General features: G+C 41.1%; 1 protein-coding gene across 2 annotated transcripts in view; it reads left to right on the forward strand.

The window, feature by feature from the left end:
• ezrb (ezrin b) overlaps window positions 1–15,449 on the forward strand; it is a 30,010-nt gene that overhangs the window by 3,995 nt on the left and 10,566 nt on the right. For both annotated transcript variants that reach the window (XM_014333351.2, XM_005921540.3), the window contains 5 exons: window positions 3,195–3,278; window positions 9,075–9,170; window positions 10,960–11,234; window positions 12,015–12,098; window positions 12,206–12,352. In XM_014333351.2, coding sequence (XP_014188837.1) covers window positions 3,195–3,278; window positions 9,075–9,170; window positions 10,960–11,234; window positions 12,015–12,098; window positions 12,206–12,352 — 686 coding nt within the window. The remainder of the gene's footprint in view (window positions 1–3,194; window positions 3,279–9,074; window positions 9,171–10,959; window positions 11,235–12,014; window positions 12,099–12,205; window positions 12,353–15,449) is intronic.

A 15,449-nucleotide genomic window follows, 5' to 3' on the forward strand; every position in this document is an offset into this window, starting at 1 on the left:
CTGTGCTGCAGTCATTTATTGGTATATTGCCATGGTGACTCCCTTTGTACCAGACTCTTGTAAAGCCATGCAAATTATGCAGAGGTTAAATATTGAATGGTCATCACCGAAGAATGCACCGTAGCCTATTCACAGTTTAACTACTGAGGTGATGCCCAGTAGTTTAAGAAACTTCTTAAACTTGCCACTGAAATATCCACAGGAACGTTAATCAAGTCTCGTGGTTATACAGAGCTGGGAGGGGTTATGTACGCATAGACTTTGGAAACTTGAATAACCAAGTCAGTCAGGCCTCTAAATTTAAAGGGTCTCAATTTCATGTTAGATTTGGAAATGGCACTCTAGGAAGAAAAACAATAGTGAAAGCAAATTGCTGTTACAGTAACCTTTCTTGCAATGAGTGTCTAACCTGATTAGAAAAAGATAATTTAATCTATCTTTTTCTAAAGATTACCTCCAGCCTGTTCCTTAAAACACACACACACCCAGTGTAGCCATACAACATCTTGTGCAGATGGAGTTAATAAAGAAGATCTAGGAGACTGCTTTAACATAAAGACTGGAAACTGGAAGGAACAGGCAGCCTGGCTCTGTGCAAAGATTCCACTTGTGAGCCTTAATCCAGGCTGGTCATTTATTTTCACTTCCAGATTTAATGCCTTCTACATTTGCTTGTAGAGACCTTTTCACTCCCAACAGTTGAAACAGTGGTTTCTTGGTCCATTGAGTACCATGAGTGAATTAACACAGTGATAAAACTGTATTCTCTGACATCACAATGTTTTTTTTTACTTCATTCTTAACCCTTGCTAAACTAGTATTTTGGTATGGATGCACTTCAGTGTCAGCATAAAACATCTTTAGATTCAGGCAGATATGTTGGTCTTCAGTGATTGGGTAGAAATAACTAGGTAGCAAGGAGGCAATAGGGGACTGAAGCTTGAAAGGGAGTGGAATGAGTTGATTTCAGGTACTTTGTGCACCACATTGCGGTCTGATCGCCTCATTTAATTCTGACCATGAGATCATGTGCACTTGTTACCATGTTTTGGCTCTCACTGCTTAATAATCTGTGTTGCCATAGAGCTCGGATTGCTTGTTAATGTTTCATAGCTACCACTGCGGTGCATCTTCCTCTAGGAGTGATTTGCATAACCTGTGCTGTTACAGTGGGTTTAGGAAATAGAGCTTCAGTTACTAAAATCTTGAAGTCCGGTATTAATATGAGGCTGGGGTATAAATGGTTAATATGAACTGCTGGACTTTCCTCTGACTAAAGTTTCTCTTTGTGGAACTCTGGGTCCTTGCCTGGTGTATTTTTAGCATATGTGTCATGTTTTCTTTACCGCTGTGAATGGCCTCAGTTTATTGTGAGTTACCGTTGGAGAACTTAGTTTGAGATCAGATATCACTCACTCACTGGTTTCCACTGGCTTGTCTCCTACACATATTCATATATTCCATTCTCTTCTGGTTAGGGTGTGTGTGTGTTTTTTCCTTCTAGATGCTCCATCTGTAACTGTTACATCTGTAACTGTATTTGTAACACCTCAAACTGTAAGTGCTAGAGAACAGTAATTTAAAAAGAAGAAGCCTAAAAAATAATACTTAATAGAGCAGTTTCTGAGCGATTCTGGTGAAGTTTTGTGGTAGGTAATCCTTCTCCTCTGGGATGTAGATGGTGATATTGGAGGCTACTGGGGCACTGCAACTGAAAGGAGAGCTTTGTTTTGCTGTGTAAAGTAAATGCAGTGCTTCCCCTCCTTCTCCAACCTCCAAGCTGTGACTTGAAGCGGGTAGGGGTTGCTTAATTGGGCGAAGACTCAAAACCTTTCAAATTGTACGCACATGTGCCATTAGAGGGTTCATTGTTTTTATTTTGTTGGTAAAGCAGAGTTTGCTTTGTTGCTGCTGGGTTTTAATGTCATGCGAGTTTACTGGCTAACCTGACTTGACAGGAGCAGCAGACTGGGGCAGTAAATGGGGCATTTTGAATATCCACTGACTTGACTGCTGTGCTCTTACAATATCCTGAAGGGCACAGCGGTGAGGTGCTTTTCCATGCACTGCTGTGATTGGATTTGCCTTCCCTGGAGGATTTGCGTGTAACAGTTAGTTGATCAGTCCGCAAAGCTTCATGGGAATCAGCGGCCCTCTGAGTCACCACATTCATCGCTGCTCCGGCCCAGATATCCCTTTTCCAGTGGGCGTCATTCAGTTTGTTCACCGGTGAGGCTCAGTGTAGTTCACAATGGACTGGAGATGAAAGATGTCACTGGAGGCCTTTCTCTCTCCTCACTCTGTGTCCACTAACCTCTTTGTATCGTTTTCACTGGGCATTAATAAGCTCAGTCAATACCCTGAGTATCTGTGCCTTTTCATAACCCCCCCAAATACCAGAGACGGTTGACATTATAGCCACAGAAAAGAGGTTCAGTATGTGGGTTACCTCAAAGCAGCCACTGTAAATATTTGTGCATTGTTGCATGGTCTTTGTGTAAATTTCATATCGTGCTTACTGATTACTAACCAAACCGACAATACAGAATACCGTTTCTCTCCATTATGAGACACACTTGACGTCAGTTTTCATTAGGCACGGCAGTCATATTGTTTGAAATGATTCTGCACGTTAATCACCGGGGTGGATGGCTGTGAGTGGACATTAACTTCTGGGCCTGTAGAGCAGGTTTCAGTACGATGGACCTCCTCTTTTTGTAAGCACAGGTCACTGTGATCAGTCATTAACCAGAGAAGTGAAAGACTCTGAAGTTTTGAATAGGACTGAGTGAATGGAGTTCCTTCAGTTGAACCATCCAGAATAACATACATTGTGCCATTATTAGCTTGGGAAACTGGTGTAAGCTGTGCTTATGATATCTAATCTTACTTTCATGAGTTGGACTCGTCACTGCATATTTTAATCAATAACACCTCCAGTTTTGCAGCACAGTTCCCTTCAATCAGCTGGTCTGTCTCTGAGAAAGCAGAGCCCCTTCTGTTTACTCTGCAAATACACCCCCCTTACCAAACACACACTGACACACACATAAACACACACATTGCAGCTATGTTCTGCAGCAGTTTAGTATGATTTACCTTGGGTTTTTTTGTTTGTTTTTTTTTTAACCTATAAGCACCCCTCTGTGTCTCTGGGTCAGCATTTGTACTTTTTTTCTCATGTTTTTCTGCAGGTCAATGTTCGCGTCACCACCATGGACGCTGAGCTGGAATTTGCCATCCAGCCCAGCACCACCGGCAAACAGCTGTTTGACCAGGTAAAGTGCATATCACCTCTGTACTTGACTGTGGCATCAGTGTTGGCCTTTTAAAAATTTTTAAAGACTTTGGAAACAATATTATGTGGAAAAGTTAACAATTTGGGATTTATTTTGATATAAAGTCTTTGAATCTTTTAGCCAAGGTGGTGAATATAGTTTGGCACAAAATTAGGAATCATGCTGAGAAAGGATAGTGGATATACTGGACAAAGATGCTAAGTAAGGAGCTGCTTGGCAGGAAGAAAGAGGAGGACTGCAGAGGAGGTTTATGTATGTACTGAAGGAGGACATGTAGAGTTGTGACAGAAGAGGATATAAGGGTTAGAGTGGGATGGAGGAAAATTATCTGACACAAATTATGACACAGGTAAGTACAAGTGACCGTGGCAATCTGTTAGTAACCACCTTTTCCCCCCAGTGATTGAAGGTTGCCAGGGGTCACTGACTGGTCTCTAAGACTGTGTGACTGAAGACTAAGTGCTTGCATACTGAGTGTCAAAATCTCACTGTTCCCATTCTTCCTCCTGAGGCCTCATGTCCCTTACCCAAATAAATAAAAGAATTAAAAGATGTGTTTTTGGGAGATTTTGTTGAGTTTTGCTAGCTGCTTCCTGTTGCTTACAGTGTTTATGCAGCAGTTCCTGGCTTCAGCTAACATTTAATGTTCATACTGTAATGATTGTCTCTGACAGGGGATTTCTTTGCTTTTATTTGCTGGCAATAAAACAACTAATTACCAACATGTTTTCAGTGCATGCACTTACTCAATTCACAATGTTTCAATCTTTACTTAAGTTACTGCACATTATAAATCAAAATATTTGTCAAATCAAGTTTCCTTTCCAGAAAGAATTGCATTTAGATTAATTTTCAAACTGCTGTGACCTGTATTATTGCACCAGTAAACTGGGCTGTTGTGACTTTCCAGTCATTACTTCTGGGCCTGAAAAGCTGTCCAGCGCTGACCAGATTACAGGATCTTTTTCCTTAAAGACTCCTTTTCAGCATCAGGGACTGTTATTAAAAGTTTCCGGTGATGAAGAACAACAGCTGAATGTAACGCTTAAGATGAAGCGAACATGAAACTTGATGAATATGTCAATCAACTTGATGGTTTATGGCTTAAAGTGGTGAATGAAGTCTGTGTGGGTGGTTACACAGTCTCAGTGCAGAGTGAAAGGTGTGGTCACAGTGAAGTAAACATTTACCTGTTGTGACTGTAGCTGTCTAGTGAACGGTGGTCTTCACTGACTGTAAATTATTACTGATTGCTTCATTCTTCTGCAAAGGCTTACAGCTTAATTGTGCTGGCATTTAACCTCAGATTTATGTTTCTGTAGTCTTCCATCAGGGGCGAGTTGAGTGTTGATGTAAGTCAGTTTGATATTTTTACCCACTACGGTGAATGACATTACGTAATCATAGCATGTGGCTTTGTTTCTTGTTGCTATTACTGGTCACCTGCCTTACTAAAGAAGACCATTTTAATTTTCACTTTCCTGTTGCTTATGACGCCATTGTGAAACTCTGTAGCAAAGATCCAAATGTAGATGACGAGTCATTAGTATGAGCTCCTCTGTGGCTTTTACGACAGCACCGGGGGAGGGAAGGCATTGTTTTAGCCACTTCCTGTTTAACTTGTTTTTCAATAGCAAAGTAAAGCCGACTGTGGATTGATTTATTTATTTTTTTAGTCAAAGACATTTGAATGCAGTCATGTTAAGTGTAGTATTGACCTAAAAAATCACAAAAAAAACTTCCAGATTCAAAAATGGTCATGTTTCATGTCTCGTGTAAAGTGGTGTATGAATTACTTGCATGTAACTGATCAGTTCATAACAAATTTTCAAATAGCAGAGGCATCGTCACTAGTTTTGTAGAAGTAAAGATGAACTAAAGACCCTGATGTTGACCTCTCTTTATTCGCCTACTTGTTACAATGGCTGTAAGTAGGGTGTGCCACAGATAATCATTCTCTCTCTGTGAGTGCCAGAGACAGTTCACAATGCTCTATTTTTATCATCAATACAATTTGCTACTCCAAGCATGGGAAATTATCTCCAAAGCTTTGAGCAACCGTTCACTGTGCCTCCAGGTTTAAATGTGTGACAGTAACTTTGGAAATTCCTTGGCCCTGAAGTCTGTTTGTGCCTGATTTAAAAAAAATATATATATATATATATATTTTGAAAGCCTTGAAAGCAGTCGGCAACAGAAAACAGAAGTACCCTCATAGAGTTCAGCAGCTTCGGAAATGCTGAGTAACAACAGTGAGCTCATTCCCAGTGCGAATGTGAGGCCTGGCGTGGCCCGTGTGGTCAGCGCTGATCATAGCCTTCGTCCTTGTCATGCTGCTGTTAAGGAGAAACGCCTGCCACTCCCCTACACACCCTCATACGGTTTCACTTCCATGTGACTTCTGCTTCTTTTCGTTTTGCCTTAAGCCACAGTTAGGAAAATCACTGCCACTGCATTTTACAGTAGTAGCAGTGGTTAGTTAAATCTGGCCACGTTCGGCCTCCAGATACTTTCTCCTGCGTCGGTGTGGTTTCGACAGATTTTCAGCTTCAGCTCTGTAGAACTGGTTTGGATCAGTTAAAAGCTGGAGGGGCAATTGCTGTGAAGCAGCTGAAATCATGGCAACGTTTTTAAACAGTTCAGCAATGTGTTGAACCGAATCCAAGTCCAAGAAATATGTCTGACAGGTGGCAGCAGAACAATGTGGCACCCAAGCTCATACGTCAAAGATTCATACAAAAACATTGCTGAGTTCCTTGTCAAGAGAGGTAACATGTTCCAATGTGGGATGTTAGTGGTTGTGTTATGGTAGAGCTATTCTTAGTTATTAAAATGAGCAACTCTGGATTTTCAACACTCCCTTGGTCATAGTCATTGTCATTTGCCTTGAACCGGCAATCCCACCTCAGGGCACACTCCACCTTTGTCGTGGTCGGTCCTTGTTTGGGGGGGGGAAACCTCTCCCTTCCCCGCCTCAGTCACTGGAAGACTCTGGATCAGTCTGCCTGGGGGATCCAGTGAGTAATGCTTTTTCAGGCCAGTGGCATTCCTGCCTTTTACCACAAGGCCTGAGCTCCCATAAACCAGTAGGAGAGACTTTCACTCAATGTCTGATGGCTTTTAGCGTTAACCTGACTGCTAAATATTTCACAGGTGTTTTCCCCCTCTTTTCTTAATCATTGCCAGAAAAATGCAGAGCTGTCCTGGTTGCCTCTTTGGCCTCTTTGGTTTTATGTATGAAAATTAACTTATTCATACTGGGTAATGTCATCAAGAATTTTTTAGTAAAACCATCCACAAGTTAGCCAAAAGGCATTCAATTCAGCACTGGAAAAAGGCTCATATGTAAGGTAATAGTCATTAATTTAAAAGTCTGAAACAGTTTGTCATTTTTGCTACGGACAGAAACATTAGGAGACATTACAGCCTCGTAACTAAAGCTGGGATTCTGGGATTCAGTGTTAGCCCCATACTGCGGATCACCTGCTTTACGATGCTTCATTTCAGTGTAACTTAAAGATATAAACTTGACAAAGTGCTAACAGAGAGCTTCCTGGGTAAAAATTCAGTTATGTGAATATCCTGTCTGGCAGGTAGGACGTAACACATTCTCTGAAAGAAAATGAGAAATTCTCATTCTGGATGAGAATCAGGCTGATCATTAGCAAAATAAAGAGTTTTCAGTTAGTGCTGCCTAACTAGTAGCAAATATATAAGCAGATTTCATAAGACTTTAGTGCTAGCAAGGTGAGGACAGACAATTCCTTAAACCACACAGAGTATTTGCAGTACTGAGAACTAGGGAAAGTGTCTTGTTTTCTGCAGTGCACTGCACGTGAGGAAGGCCTCTTGTTTGGGTGTTTGGTAAACCTGCATTCTCTCTAGTGGCCCACAGGGGGCGACTCCACTGGTTTCAAAAAGTAGTCCAGCTACATTAAAGTCTATGAAAAGCTACCCTTTAACTCAGTTGACGATTAACTTCAGTAAACCCTTTCCTTGTGAGTTTGTGGTCTCAGTTGTTAGTTTCAGTAAATATAATCCAATGTTTGTTTTTGTGAATGATGATCCCATCGGAGTCAAATAGTGCAGTAAAGCAGGGTGTGCTTTAGGGTGGGCCACTGTTGTGATAAGCATGTAGTGTCTTTGGTTTGTTTGTCAGATTGACTCCACCAATACCAAGACAGTGATAGTTAAAACACTGAGAGACTTCAATGCAGGACTTCAGTAATGTAATGTTACAGTGATGATGAAGCTTATTATCTCATAATCGAGTCTAAGCCATTGCTAAAACTTAAACAAATAGTCAAGGGATTCAGTCTATTAATTCATTTTCTACCACTTTAACCCTATATCTGTCTTACTGGTTTTACTTTATAGTTTTAACAGTAAGGTATTGTGACCATATAGGATTTTGTTTAATGTTAAAAATGTAATCAAAAGGCTTAAATTGAATTTCCAAAAACCTTGAAGCTAAGTTTCTAACTGGAATGTTTTACTCGGAGGGAATAAGTGCTACACTCGGGTTTCAGAGCTCTTGACGGATATTGAGGTAAACTAGCAGCAACCCATTAAAGTCGAGGCAACCTGCCAAATCACCCTGCTGCGAAGTCAGTCCACTAAAACCGTGTCCCCGGGTTCAGATTTAATCCACCTCTAATGAACTGTATTATTTTCAAAATCCTTTGTCAGCAGGTGTCCGTAACTTGTACAGCATATTTTGGAAGCTAGTTAATTTTTTTAGGCGAACCACAATGTTGTTGGTAAGCTTATACGGATTACTTCAACGGCAAAGTGGTATCAGGGATTTCTTCAACTGAATGTGAAACAGAAGCTCATTTAGGTATATGTGTCGCTGTTCCTTCTGGTATCTCTCCCTCTCAGTCTGTGGACCCCAAATCTAAAAGCACCATGAAAGGACCGATTGTTTTCTCAAGCCTTATGAGTTTCACTACAGGTGAGATGCAGGCTGAAGTGCTCTTGCTCTCTTATTCCAGGCTCTCGTCTTGTTGCTGCTGCACTAAATACAATCCATCTAAAGGTCTAAAACAAAGCCAGTCTTCTTTCATTCAGGGACTTGTTGATATCTATCAAGAAGAGAAAAACATTGTGGATTTAGCTAAGTGTTGCATTTAATCAAAAGAGTCTTGTTTTGCTGCATGATTACTTATTAATATTGAATGATCGTTAAAAATGATATTTTCCAGTTATTGTTGTGGCGATTTACTTATTGTCTTAACTGTGTTTTTTGTGATTTAAAAGAAAATGTTCCTCAGGGATCCTCAGAGACCAGTAAGAATACAGTGAATGGTTTTACAGTGGTTCATGCCCAGGATCTTATGTGGCCAGAGGGATCAAACATGTAGCATTTAAGAGCGTACCTTTGTTTGTCCTGGCAGTGTCTAACTGCATTAACTAAAGCCTGAGAATGTGTAATACTATGAGGGCTGTCCACCAGATTACTGTGGTACCTGAGTATGTCATCTTAAGGATAGATTGTATAGACTTTGCCAAAGGTTGAAAATCCTTCAAAGGCCTTTTCACAACTCGTCATTGTGAGAGGAGAAAAATTACAAGTTAGTGTGATTATGTGGAAAATTACAAGGCATGAAGGCCATGATCTTTGTATTTTTCTGAAAATGAAAAACTTTGTGTCACATCCAGATAATAAAAATGTTATTAAGCTACAAAAAGATTTCTGTTGTAGTGCGTTAGGCGATAAAAGGAATAGCTGTTGTAGCTCTGCTAAATCTGAGTGCTTTCTGTTTCTCTGTGCAGGTGGTAAAAACCATTGGCTTGCGTGAAATTTGGTACTTCGGGCTTCAGTATGTGGACGGCAAAGGTTACCACACTTGGCTAAAACTGGACAAAAAGGTAAAACCCAGCTTTAAAATATGTTTTTGTGAGTGTGTGTGTGTGTGTGTGTGTGTATTGATACTTAATTGTGAATGATTATTATTATTGATATTGCCAAACCTGTGTCTTATTTATACTTTGATGGGCACTTTCCTTTTCATTACATGGTACCTGATTCCTGCATACTGTGCATGTATGTCATGTCTGCTTGGCTCCTTTCACACCCTTCCCTTTTGATTAGTATGGAGTAATAGAGAAAGAATGCATTGTTCTGAGGGGGCGATGTATTCAAAGGTCTCTTGTTTGCCTTTCATTCAGTCAGTAGCTGCTATATTGCTATATTCGTAATATGACATGGCACCTGGTTTCTGTGTGCTGCGGTGGCTAAGGAGGGTGGAAGGGGTGGAGGGGGTCAGGGCTACATGTTATCAGCTGGAGGTGGATTATTTGACAAAGAGTATGAACTCTTTGTGAACCATAGCTGCCTCTGTTATGTTCTTCTCTTTCCCTGAGTAAACACACTTTACCTGGCCTCGGCTCAGTGTTGATCTGCATTATCAAACGGACAAAAACAGTCTTGTGAAAAGCACACATTTGCCTGATAAACAAAAGATCCCTGGTTCGATTCCGGGAGGGGACCCAGATCCTTTTTGGGGTTGCGTCAAGAGGGCATTAGGTTTTTAAAATAAAAATAAATCTGCCAAATCAAATGTAAAGCTTGTGAATAAGGGAGCAGCCTAAAGAAAATCAGCCAGGTGATAAAGTCATATGTCCATAGTCCACATGTTCAACTCTGCAGCTGATCCTGTCCTAATAATCTGATCTGACGATAATTGATTCCAAATTTGAACCACTAGTTGGGTGCTACTTCTGAATCTCAAACTGAAGCAGGGAGGGAGGCACCACGTTTTTACATGAAAGAAAAATGTGTGGGATAATTTTTGAAATGTACACCAGCCTCTTTTTCGGCTCCCATGTGGAGGGTTAAGCTCAGATTTTTAAAATAATGTTGAGTACACTGATCTTGTTTATCTCTAATAGATTTGAAAAGAAAGGTTATGAGTAATACTTTTCTGAATGAAACAAATGCCAGAAACGATGCTAATCTGTCCTGTCAATTTATAATTTTTTTTCGAAGAGAGAGGGAAAGAGAGAGAGAGACAAAGAGAGAGTTATACTTGCCTCAGTCAGCAGCAGCAAACTGTACACTGTCTGCTGACAGTGCAGCTCATCAGCACAATGCAATGATCAAACTGGAATATTCCTGGTCCCATTCTCTTCATCAAGACTGCCTGGTTCCTGTTTTGAAATGAGAGGAAGAGGTGTATTGTGTAAACACACACTGTAGCTGGGAGTTAATAAAGTTTATTTCGACTAAATGAAAGGGCAGATCCCCCTTTTTAGGTCATTACAGCGCAATGGGTTTCATACGGTTTAAAGTGTGGATCAAATCCATTATTTATACCACCGATTGTGATTGTTTTGTAGCCAATAATAGTACATTTGTTAGAGAAATTTTTTTTAAAACATGCTTTTATAGCGTCATGATTCACAGGATGATTCTTGCTACAGAAAGTCTTGATTTACACTCTGACAGTTCTGGCATTTATACAGTCCAGTTTTACAATTTGAAACTGAAGTCACAGCTTGACAATCATTTTGAAAAGTTGAATGAAAATGAAAACCCGTCCATAAAATTACTTGGAATACTTTGAGATAGCAGTTGCTTTGATAAGATATCAGCCTCTTATCTAACCAACTTATCAAGGCAGTAAGTGAGTATGTTTATTGTATAATTTCTCTCCAGGTGTCATCTCAGGATGTGAAGAAGGAGAACCCCCTGCAGTTCAAGTTTCGTGGCAAGTTCTTCCCTGAGGACGTTTCTGAGGAGCTGATCCAGGAGATCACCCAGAAGCTCTTCTTTCTGCAGGTGAAGGAGAGCATCCTGAGCGACGAGGTCTACTGCCCACCAGAGACAGCCGTGCTGCTGGCCTCCTACTCTGTTCAGGCCAAGTTTGGAGACTACGATAAGGATGTCCACCGGCCTGGGTACCTAGTGTCTGAGCGCCTACTGCCACACAGGTGAGATGTGAGCTCAGAGCCACTAATTGAGACTTGCAGACTTGGCTTATTAATCTAAATCACTTGTTTGTCCTTTTGAAAAAAGGAAGTAGCATGCTTAAAATCAGCAGCACTGGTTGAACCAGCTCCAAAGAAATTCATAGTGTCTCCACCCAAAGAAACAAAAGAGGAGATGGATTTTATTGAGGAAACATTGTTTCTAATTAACAATGAGTTAAGAGCAAATTATGCTTGTAATCTGTTTAGATTGGCTCTTGTTCCACCCTCACCTAGATATATGCAGTTACTCTTCATATATATATTTTACCACGCTTAGTAACCAGGAACAGGATTTTAAATGTGAGTGGGTATGTCAGGGATTGGCACTTTAAATGTCTGGGCGTAATGCTTTATGTGTCTGTCCCAAAGGTGTAGAGATTGTTGCAAAACTAAACAACAAAGTGCTGCCTTGTACTGATCTAAGCAAGAAATTTGAAATTCTTCTAGAAATCTACAACAACAAAAAAACCACGCATGCAGCTCTAAGCCCCTCCAACCACACAGACATGAACATATATGCATTAGGATGGAGCGTGAAGTCTAAAGTAACTCAACAGCATTTTGTGCTTTTTACTATATCTTTGATGCAGGATAAGAGAACAAAATTCCCAGATCAGCCAGAGGGTTGCCACGTTATGCTATCCCATAGCATAAAGTTCCACTTTATACCACAGAAACTGCATGAAAATAGCATATTTCTACATTAATCCCATACATTTTTTTCTCTGTTTCTGTCTACAGAGTCATGGAACAGCACAAGTTATCCAAAGATCAGTGGGAGGAGAGGATCCAGGTGTGGCACGAGGAGCACCACGGGATGCTGAAGTGAGTTACTGTTTTTCTGCAGTTCTGTTAAGAATTATTTTTGTGTAATCCTGCATTACTAAAAGGAATTGTGGTTTTCATGTCCTGATCTTTGCCTGTTCTTGCAGGGAGGATGCTATGCTGGAGTACCTGAAGATCGCCCAGGACCTTGAAATGTACGGAGTCAACTACTTCGACATCAAGAATAAGAAGGGAACAGAGCTGCGTCTGGGAGTGGACGCCTTGGGACTCAATATTTATGAGAAGGATGACAAGTAAGCTCCTTCAAGTACATGGCCTCTGTGTTGGTGTCTCTTCTTGTTGTTGGAGTAGCTGTGGCCCTGGGGTGGCTGTGGCTCAGGAGGTAGACCAGGCCATCTACTAATCAGATTGAACCATCACCAGCAATCTGTGGTGTGAGTGTTAGGTGTAGAAAAAGGGCTTGAGACATGCTGTATAAAGCGCTTTAAGTGCTCAAGTACAGTTGAAAAGTGGTGCATAAGAACCAGTCCATTTACCATTTGCACAACTAAACTGGCTGAGCCAGGTTCATGTCTGTGCTTAATCACTGTTCCTGTTCTACAGCAGGCAGTATGACAAGAATAACAATGAAGACACAGGAGATACAGATAGTTAGAAATTTTAAAAAAAAGTTTACTTTGAGTCAAAAGTCTGCTGTGCAGGTCAAATAATAGGTTCTTATTTGGAGTTCTTCTGGGTTTTGGACCACAAATTGGCACATAATGTGGTTTCATGACTTTAGTACTTATTTTTTGACTGCCTTGGGTGACTGTGACCTAATCTCTTTTAGAGATAAAGGTTATCAGTTGTTTGTAGAGGTTCACTTCATGCTCTACATAATTCTGAATGGGAAAAAAAATCTCCGGACGCATTTTTGGGCCATTTAAACATGCAGATGATATACAAAAGCTGCAGACATTTTGCCTCGCCTTTCATTCCATCTGATTCAGTTCTCATTCTCACCTTTGGTAACACTGAGATAAACTTGCTTAACCAGGCTAAAGTGTACAGTCAATCTCTACCCATTTTTTCTGTTAAAAACAAACAAATAAAACAAAGTAAATGTTTGTATTTTTTCTATCCTTTGATCAGTTTGTGGTGCTGTGCTTGAAGGCAGACCTACTTTTTGAGAGATCCAACACACACTGGTGATTGGGTGTTTCCACATTGCTTTCTGGCATTGCTTGTGATTTTCCACTTTGTTTGTAGGCCAAGACACTTTGGGAGATAATCACCGTCTGGTTTGGTGAAATGACTTCTGAGATCCCCTGTGGCCTCCTGTGTGTGGTTACTGGAGTGAAGTGCACTGTGTTAAAGGGGCATGCCATCCCAGATGACTTGCATTTCAGTCACTGACCCCGTGCTTGGAAAAGCTGCCAGCTTTGGCTTCGATTGTCACTCTTCACGTATTAAGTTTGTCCACTTTCCTGCCATGCAGTGCGGTCTGCTATGTCTGTGGAACAAATGAGCACAGTACAATGGTGACATTTTAAAGAGAAAGCTTGGCATCTCAGCTCCCTCATCAGGCCTCTAACTGAACATTTACAAGCTTGGTTTATTGTCCTCTCAAATCTAAATGATTTAATTACCCTTACTGCCATTGTGTTTGAGTCATTCCTGCGCTTCATTTCACTTTAAGTCTAATTTAACAGCTTGAGGTATGAAACCTCCAAGAAGAGAGCAAATATATTGTTAGGAATCAGACCAGGTCTCGTGTGAGTGTCTCTTTGTGCGCTCGCTGGGATCAGCATAAAAATGCCTCTCCTCCATGGTGCCCTCTGCTGTAACCATGGCTACGCCGACTGGTTTTTCAAGCTGTGCAGCACTTAAGAATGCAAAGCAAACCTACAACACTCTCTCTCCAATGAGGGCAGCCGGCCCACAATGCAACAGTGCAGCCAAGGTTTCACCCAGGCTGGAGCTGGATTAACTCCTTCTGCTCCCGCTGCTGTAGCTCATTTTTAAAGGGCAGTTTTTGCTTTTTTTTTTTATAAATTTTTTTGTTGTAGAGCCTGACCAATATTGGGATTTTCAGTAGATTACTGATGCATATTTTAAAAGAGTAAAGATGCCGGCTGATAATTTTTGCCTTTTTGTTCGTTGAGTAGCTGTTAATGCCACATATTACCACACGGTTGTTTCTTAATTAGTCACTCATTTAAGCTTTAGTTTAGACTTCTTTGTCAGTCGGTGAAAGTGATGATTTGTGACTCCTGTCCATCATCGTTGCAATCCCCAGGCCTAAAAACTGGTAACCAGTTGGGCCTAAGCATAATGAGACGGTTCTTAAATTAATTGGTGGCACATTCAGATGTAAGTTAGTTCTGCTAGCTACTAAAGTCAGCAAATAATAAATGATATTATCAGCAGAATGAGTCTGGTGTCTCAAGGAGAATTGTGTCTGTTTGTGGAGGCATTTTACTACATAGAGTGAATGATTTTGGGTATGCAACCTGTACAGATGCACTTGTGTGCAGGGGATTTTGATGTAGGTTGGAATTTTAAATTTGCATAAGCAGACAGGAGGACCATGAAGAGGAAATATTGTTAATAAAAAAAAAGCTCCCAAAAGTAGCATGAAAGACATAAACAGCAGCTGCAGTGGACAGTTTTCATTGTTTTTAACAGCCATCATCTGTTTTCTGCTACTTGGCCGGCTCGTGGGGACAGCAGTCCACTCAGAGACGCCCAGTCATCTCTTTTCCTGGCCACCTCCTTCAGCTCTTCCATGGGGACACCAAGGTGTTTCCAAGCCAACTTAGAGACACAAACTCTTGATTGTGTCCTGGGTCTGCCACAGTGACTCCTTCCAGTAGGACATGCCGGAAACATTGCACCCAGGAGAGGTCTTTGTCAAATGCCTGAACCACTTCCTTTAGTGGCTCTACTCAGAGTCCCTATTGAATGACTGATCTCCTCTCCTTATCTCTGACACTGAGTACAGACTCCCTTTGAGGGAAGGTCCTTTTTGCCAGTTCTATCTCCAATATCATTCTTTTGGTCACTGCATCCAGCTTGTAAATCTATAGCTTTGCCTTCTCTCCGATACAGTATCCCTGTCACCAAGATGCCACACCAGTCTGCCTTTCAGTTCCATTCTGATCCGGAGTGGGCATGCACCCTTTTCCAGCTGAGAATCAGTCTCGGAGGTGCAAAGTCTTTTGCAATGAGAGCTCAGCAAAAGGACACATAACAGCAGAAACTCAAACAAGAGTAGCCCACAGACCAGTTATTCCACACATTTTCTTGACACTGCCCCCTGGTGCCAGTAAACAGCTACAACATAGCTTTTTGTAGGACCAGTGTACAGCTTGAAGCAAAGACGGCTGCACCCATGCAGCTCTGTCTCAG

The sequence above is a fragment of the Haplochromis burtoni genome, unplaced genomic scaffold (assembly GCF_018398535.1).
Source record: "Haplochromis burtoni strain Fernald_Lab_line unplaced genomic scaffold, NCSU_Asbu1 Contig_47, whole genome shotgun sequence".
NCBI lineage: Eukaryota > Metazoa > Chordata > Actinopteri > Cichliformes > Cichlidae > Haplochromis > Haplochromis burtoni.